This window comes from Octodon degus, unplaced genomic scaffold (assembly GCF_000260255.1).
Source record: "Octodon degus isolate 3935 unplaced genomic scaffold, OctDeg1.0 scaffold00191, whole genome shotgun sequence".
Classification (NCBI taxonomy): Eukaryota; Metazoa; Chordata; class Mammalia; order Rodentia; family Octodontidae; genus Octodon; species Octodon degus.
The window spans coordinates 507,419-515,497 of record NW_004524767.1 but is presented as its reverse complement, the minus strand read 5'-3'; the positions used below and the strand labels follow the sequence as shown (position 1 = coordinate 515,497).

The following is an 8,079-nucleotide window of genomic DNA, read 5'->3' as shown; positions in this document are numbered from 1 at the left end:
CCAAATTTTCTGATCAAGGAGATTATGGTCCAAAGAGGAAAGTGATCGATGAGGCTGAGTGTGCCTAAGGAGAGTCACATGGAGAGACAACATTCTTTCATGCTTTCATAGAGAGCACATTGGTCAAGCAATGGCCGTGACTCATCCACATGGCTGACACTGACAAAGTTCTACAATCTGAGGTACAGGGTCTCAAGAGAAATCCTGAGGGGATTTGACTGACCTTCTCAGACTCAAAAGCTACAATGCTTGTTGCACAGGTCCTGCTTTACCTTGATCTTAACCATCCAGCAGAAAAGTATAAAAATGAAGTGTAAGAATAAAGCCATGCTGTTATGTTGAGCTGTAGGGGACTCAGGTCAACAATTTCTGACATTGCCAATCAAGCAGAAGACACAATACTTTTATGGGCTACTGGACTCTTTTAGAATATTTTGCTGAGTTTACACACCTATAGTATTCAAATAACGGAACTTAACAAAAAAAGTGTATACAGATGAATATCCATTTTGTATCTGTGTATTCAAAGTGGTTAGGATAGATATGTAGTTATATTCTCTTAATGAATAGATTACTTCGTTCTAATGGTGTTTGTAAATAGGATCATGTCAGCATCTTGTACAGCAATTAATCACTAGGAAGAATGTATGGAATGTGTTAATTATTGAAGCTGTCCTACCAATTTGATTTGAAACTGTCTCACTGCTATTTGTTTATCAATAAAATTATGGGGAAAAATACATTTTCTTCACTTAAAATAAGAAGTTAAGAAAGATGTATCAGCAATAACTTTTCATTGCAGTAGTTGGTGTTTCTTTTATTTTCAATTTTTTTCCAGATTGTAGCTTTATATTTGTTGATGGATGATTTGATAAAGAAACCAATATTTACTAACCAGAAAATAGGCCCATCTTTTCAGGGTTTATGTGCATTATTTGCATCATTAAATATATAGACTTTAGTTACTCTTCAATGTTTCTTGAATACTTTCCGAGATTTCATATTCAAAGTTCTATTTCAAAATGACTGAAATTAAGATTTATTCAGAGTGACAGAGGCATTTTACTCATTATCACATATACATGCCAATATCTTTTTTAATCACTCCCATTTGGGTAAAAACAGCTATGAGAATGATGAAGAAATAGCAGTGATTTTAACACATATTTCTATGTTCTCAGAAGCTCTAAAATGAAGTTACATATGATATAAAATTATATTAGTTGTAACAACTATAGTTATAACAAAATAATGCCTTTTATTGAGCATTCATTATAATCTGAGAAAATGTCATTACTATTTATTGAGTCTTTATTATATGGTTAACTCATTCTATCAATGGAAAATAGAGCATTAGAGTTTTTTAAATGTATTTGGTATGGAGTCTCACTATGCAGCTCAGACTTGTAATGATCCTCCTATTGTTTTCAGCCTCCCCTGTGCTGGGATTATAGACACGTGCCACCACACCAGGACTCAGTGGCCAGCTCAGTGCACCCTGGGTCGGGGTCAGCACAGCATGTGATGCCAGAGATTGAACCCTGGTCCCTGTGTTGGGTTAAGCAGGTGCTTAGTCCACTGAGTTATCTCACCAACTCTAAAGGGATTTTTTATATAAGCTTAATTGAAATATCATTATGAAAATTCAATTTAATAATTGCAAATACATGTGAAAGATCACTATATCCCATGGATTATGCTAAATACAAATAGATCATCTGCTTTACTCTTCATAACAAATCTCTGAAGTACAAATACAATAATACTTCTTTCCATAGGGCATTTAAGCTTGGAGAGCTAAAAAGGAACATACATCACATCATTTAACTTGGCAGAGTAAGATGGAAATCAAGGCTTATCTTAGTCTACGTTTCATTAGAGAACATAATCCCTGTATTCCAGAGAGTGGATCCAGTACTACAGAAGGACAAGAGAGGTGAGCTATTCCAGTGCAGATTATATTCTTTAGATTTTCAATAAATTTAACTTTAAAAATAGAACACCTGGAATCCCAGCACCCTGGGAGGCTGAGACAGGAGGATCATAAATTGAAGCTCAGCCAGGGGAACTGAATGGGATAGTAAGACCCTGCCTAAAATTATGAAATAAAACAGAGCTGTGTATACAGTTCGGTGTAATAGGACCTGGATCAATTGACAGTACTACTAAAAGATAAAACATAAAAAACTTCAGAAAATTTGGTTTGTGAAAATACTACATTCTTTAAAATTTCATACAACTCTGTAAAGCATATTTATTATTAAACCATTAGAAGGCATAATTAATCCCAAATAGACCTCCAAATTAATCCATTATTGTTTGTTGAAAAATATGATTTAGTATAAAATGTCAGTAACTGAAAAGAAAAAAACAAAACAGCAACAAAAGCCTAAAATACCACTCAAAAAGGCAGACAAACTCTAAGTTCAATGTTTGACTTTAGCTAATGCTATATCTCTGAATCATTGTGATGATTGTAATTTTGCTCTTTAACCCTAAAAGATCCTCATGTAGTAACGAAGATATTATAATTAAATGCACACATATGTATATATACTATGAACTTTTTAACAGAAGCTACTTTAATATGTCATTGATGGTGGGTATATAGTCAGAAAGAACTCAAAGTCCTTCAACAAAGAAAATGACTTAGTAGAAATGAGAAAAATCTCAGGCATTTTACAGTAACAAGAAGTTCAAATGACTAATTGATACACAAATATAAGACCTCAATACGATTACTGTTTGGACATATACAATTTAAAATCACAATTAACACTATAACCTATAGGAAGTTGTATTTTCTAAGCCTCATATTGTAGCTTCTAAATTGTTATTTCCTGGCACCTAGTTAGTTGTAAGAGATCTTTCATTTTGTGTTCATTAGCTTCATTGCTGTCTTCAAGGTCTGAAAGTCTGTCTTCAGGTTCCTTCAAGAAGTTTGCTAACTTTTAATGAAATTTTCAATGTCCAAAATATCTGTTTGAATCTGTTTCATGAATTATGTTTCCTGTATTGTCCTTTCAAGGTTTCCATCAATTTTCTATCATTCTCTATTTTTTATCTATTCCTTCATGAGATGTGCTGAACAATTCTCTCATGATTGTTGTCATTTTTTTTTAACTGAGAGACTATTTATAACAGCCATATAGCAAGAAAGAAGACTATGTGGTATTATCCATGCAGGATTTTTGAAGCATATGTCCAATAATTTGGCAATTAATTCTGTAACTGCATGTTTCCTAGGGCAATTCACTCATATTTATATGAATATATATGTATAAGAAGAGACCTAGTAGTATAGCTTTAATTTCTAAAACCTGAAATAGCACAAATTTCCATGAACACTTGAGTAAATTAGCAAACTATGTCTTAGTTACTTTTCTATTTCTGTGAAAAAACACACCACACCCACAAATTATAAGGTGAAAGTCTTACTTTAGCTTACAGTTTGTAGAGATTTCAGTCTGTAGTCAACTGGCTCCATGGTGGCCTGCACAGGGGCATTGCAGAGGAGAAGCAGTCCATAGCAGGGCAGGAAGGAGGCAGCAAACTATGAGCCTCCCAGACTTTCATCTCATCTGGGTTACAGGCCTTTTGGAAGGTGCCACCTACGCCCAGGGTGGGCCTTCTCATTAACCATGCTGAAAACTACACTAAACTAATCAATGGGTAATTTAGTTACAAACATTTTCAATCCATATTTACTCATTCTAGACCAAGCTACCTCCAAAAATCCCCACCTTTAAGTGCATCAGGCTTTGGGAGTATATCTAGCTATATGCTATAACACTAAAGAATGTCTAAGACAATGGACTGCTAGCTAATAATAGCAATAAATGTTCTAATGATGCATACAACAGAGTGGATGATTCCTACAACAATTTTGAGCAAGAGCAGACCTCAAAAAAAGTGAAATATTGCTATATTTAGTTAAAGTTCAAATAGGATTTCTTTTTAAAAATAGTTTTTTTTCTCTTTGATAAAATGAAAAGTGAAGAGCCAAATGAAAATCCTGAGGATAAGTAACACAGAAGTCTATTATTCTTTTCATCATGTTGAGGATGATGAGAGAAACAAATTCTAAGATATTCTAAATATCTAAGAGATACAAATTCTACCAAGCACTGCTATGGTCTGGTGCTATTTGTTCCCCAGGGCCAGTGGGGTGGAAGCTTGTTCTGCACTGTAGCACTGAGCAGCAGGTGACCATGTCACTGGGGTACTGCCTCAGAAGGAAACATCAGGACTGGTTCCTTCTAGCTCTCTGGTTTCCTGTGACACCATGTGGTCTCCTCTGTGTATATTCCTGTTGTGATGCCATCCACACTCAGCAAAGGAGACCATGGCCAGAGGCCAAGCCAATATAGCATCACACTTTCAGCCTCCTAAACTGTGAGCTTCACAAGCACCTAATTCAGGTATTTTATTACAACAGAAATGGACAAAGACAAGTACTTAATAGTTAATAATACAGAAATTATATCTTAAAACAATGCTAAATTAGCGTAAAAATGGATAACATCACAAATATAAAACCTGAGAAATAGAGTAGTACTCAATATGTGGAAGTTGATCTGGTACTCATGGCTGGATCTTGATATTCTTGAGGACATCAGTGACATTGCCACTCTGTGGCCATATTAGGTCAAGACAAAAGTCAGACCATTTGATAAGATGTTTGAATTCAAAGACATGAGTGTTATTCAAAACAACACATTAAAGTAAAACAAAAGGAATGATATTTTAGCCAGCATTAGTGACACCTGCTTCTCCGACACTTATTCGCAGCTTTGATTTTTTTGTACTCAGGTCTAATGAAAAAATATTAAGCTAGTCAATCCCAACATTATTCCAGCTAATCGCATACACAGATGCAGTCCTCATGGTCTTTGGCTGAGAAATAGTGATAAATGAAACATGTTCTAAGTTACCAAATTATTTTATGATTGCTTATTTTAGGTATTTTTTTCCTTTACCAAGGATCGAACTCAGGACCTTGTGCTTACAAGGCAGGTACTTATGCCACTGAGCTATCTTCCCAGCCTATGATTGCTTATTTATATATAGTACCTTTTAATGAGTACTTTATAATTGGTCAGAATTTTTTTTGGACATAATTTTGATACAGTGAAAGATGCTTACTTGTAATTATGCAGACCTTCAGGATTATGACTATTCTACTAAATATACTTCATCTTGGTGCTGTAATTTAATGATTTATGTCTGCTGAAATTCTTTGCATGTGTGTTTGTGGGTCTGATTTTTTTATGTTTTCAAGAGAATAAAAGATATTAAAAATATCTTGTATTTATTTCACATCTTTAATGATTTCTACTCATCTTCCCTTAGATCTATTTTCATTCTTAAAAGGGATTTTCCTCTTATCTTGATTATTACAATGCAATTTCTTTCTTCCATGCACTCCTTTATACCATGAATATGTGTGTGTTTTTTCTAAAACTATATCATCTTAGGTACCTCTATTTTATCCCCTTCTTGTTGTGCACCCTTTGTCACTGTTCATACTTTCCTCCTTCTTTTACTAAATACCCACTTCTACTCAGTCTACTCTTCAGTATCCTCATGGATATCCTACTGATATCTCTCTGGACCCATTGAGTGTTCATCTCTGGATTAGTTTCTTATTGCTGCTAAAAGGCTTAACCCTACACAGACTTATTCTTGTCCCATTCTGGATGTCAGAGTCTGATGTCAGTTTCATTGGGTTAATCTCAACAAGTGGCAGAGCTGTTTTTTTCTAGAAGGCTTAGGGGGGAACATTTGTTTTCTCTTTTACTGTCATCCCTCAGGCCATGTCTCTATACCGTATTTTCCTACTTATTCTTTCAGTGGTCACATTGCCTTCTTTCTTCTTTGCCCATGTTTCTTCTCCTATAAGGAGTCTTGTCATATTGATGGCCAATCCAGAAAATCCAAAAGAATATTTCAATCTCCAAATTCTTCATTGTGTTTAGAATTACCCTTATACTGTATGAAATAATGCTCATAGATTCTAAAAATTAGGGCATGGACATCTTGCATGAGGATGGGGCCTCATTCAGCTTATCATAATCTGAAAGGGTTTTTTTGTTGTTTTTTGTTTGTATTTTTAGGGAAGGGTCTACAGGGTGTTCAGGGTCTCACTACTAGATCACACTTGTAGGGGCCTGCCCCTTAGCTCAGTTGTTTAAGTGGCTGCCTCCACAAAGCAATCAGCCTCAGGTTGCTGTGGTTCGATCCCCACAACTCCAGCCAGCCAAATATGCCCTGAAGACATTCTGAGCCAGCACCCCCCACCCCCAAAAAAAAAAATCCTTCTGCTATTAGATCAGACTTGTAGTGATTCTCCTGTTTACAACCTCCCAAGAGCTGGGATTACAGGCATTCGCCACCATGCCCAGTCTCAAATGCAGTCTCAGTGTGCCCTGGGAGCAGGGCCGGCACAGCAGGCTGGGGAATCGAATCTCTAGACCCTGGGCCTGCTTGGAGGCACTTTAATCCATTGAACTATTTGGCCAGACCTTGAGAGGGTTTTTTAATTTTGTTTTTCATTTTTTTAAATTTATTTTTTAATAATACTGTTTGGCATTATGTCTATTAATCCTTCACTTCTTTTTGAACACCTGAAGCATTGGTGGTGAAGGACATTTTAAACACAAAACTACTTCATTACTTTTTAGCTAAAACAAAATATAAAGACAAAATTTCAGAGGACAAGTTTATGTTTTTTACTTTATGATACTCTAATATTCAATATCCCCCCCAGCAAGATTTGTTAGGAAGGTAATTTGGGCATTTTGGACAATATTTCATTTCTTCCTCAGAGATATTCCAAGAATGGCTGTGCCATTATGTGAAGTCCTACAATTTTAGATAAAGATTCAACCATCTGTGAATACAAATGCACAAGTTTAGGCAACAGTGAATGAATCTTAGTTTACCGTCACTGGGCTTCTTTGTTTTACTAAATACCTGTTTCCATATAATTAGGAATCAATTTCCAGTGTGTCCATGTTCACCACTCATGAAACAATTGGATTTTCTTTCAAGAGTAATGTTTCACTTTTAGTTCATTAAAGGGATATTTTAGGTAAATTATTTTTAAATATCCTAGTGTTTCTTGAGGAAACTCATTAACACATTCATTCAGACAAAAATGTATTTAGCTCATCACAGGATGTGATCCATCTTTATCTTAAAGATAATTTTTTATTCCTTCCTTTTTAATACTTTAGCATTTTCTCAGATGCATCTGCCAACCAATATCATTTATGTTTCAAGCTTTCCTGGGTGGAAGTATGTAACAGTTCACTATAGGAACAACCTATAATTCAACATCAATAAAATACTGGAAATTAAAATGTTGCTATCATGCAACTATCACTTTGGTACAACAGAATTTCAAGATATTAAGGTATGATGTAGTTAGACAACAGAAGTTGGATGTGGGTACTTACCTTCAACAACAAAATGGGTAACAATGCCAATTGCAATTCCTATGATTGCTACAATTGCCAAGGTAAAAAGAGCAAGCCTGATAGGGTCCCAAAATTGCTGTCTCCTTTCATAAGTGACTCGTGGATATTCAGTTTCAGAGAATTCAACTGGTCTGTGACAGAAAAAGAATATAGTAAGACACCGGACCTATTATAATTCTACATTATGTCCACTTGCTATGCTCCTTCATGAAAAGTTTGTTTTATTTTATTGATTTTTCCAGGAAAGGTCTTGTTATACACAGTGTATTATATAAAGAGTCATACTACAGCTCAGATTGCCCTTGATCTCACTGTGTGGCCCAGACTGCCTCAGTCTCATGGAAATCTTGCCGCTTCCACCTCCCAAGTTTTGGGATTATAGGCATGCACCACTAGGTCTGGCTAAAATAGTTTATATTGCTAAATAACACTAGGATATTTAAATTCAGAAAAGAACACTATGTGTTCTGTTGCATTTCTCCCCTAACAACACGACCTCTGTACAAGTTTACATTAAAATTTTACTGATATTTATATTCAAGTGACATCTTCCCACTGAATTCTTTTGTACAACAGAATTTCAAGACACTAAGGCATA

General features: G+C 35.3%; 1 protein-coding gene across 1 annotated transcript in view; it reads right to left on the bottom strand.

The window, feature by feature from the left end:
- Positions 1-8,079, bottom strand: part of Tmprss11f (transmembrane serine protease 11F) — a 69,807-nt gene that overhangs the window by 54,544 nt on the left and 7,184 nt on the right. The window contains exon 2 of the mRNA XM_004644079.1: positions 7,461-7,612. Within this exon, the coding sequence (XP_004644136.1) occupies positions 7,461-7,612 (152 nt within the window). The remainder of the gene's footprint in view (positions 1-7,460; positions 7,613-8,079) is intronic.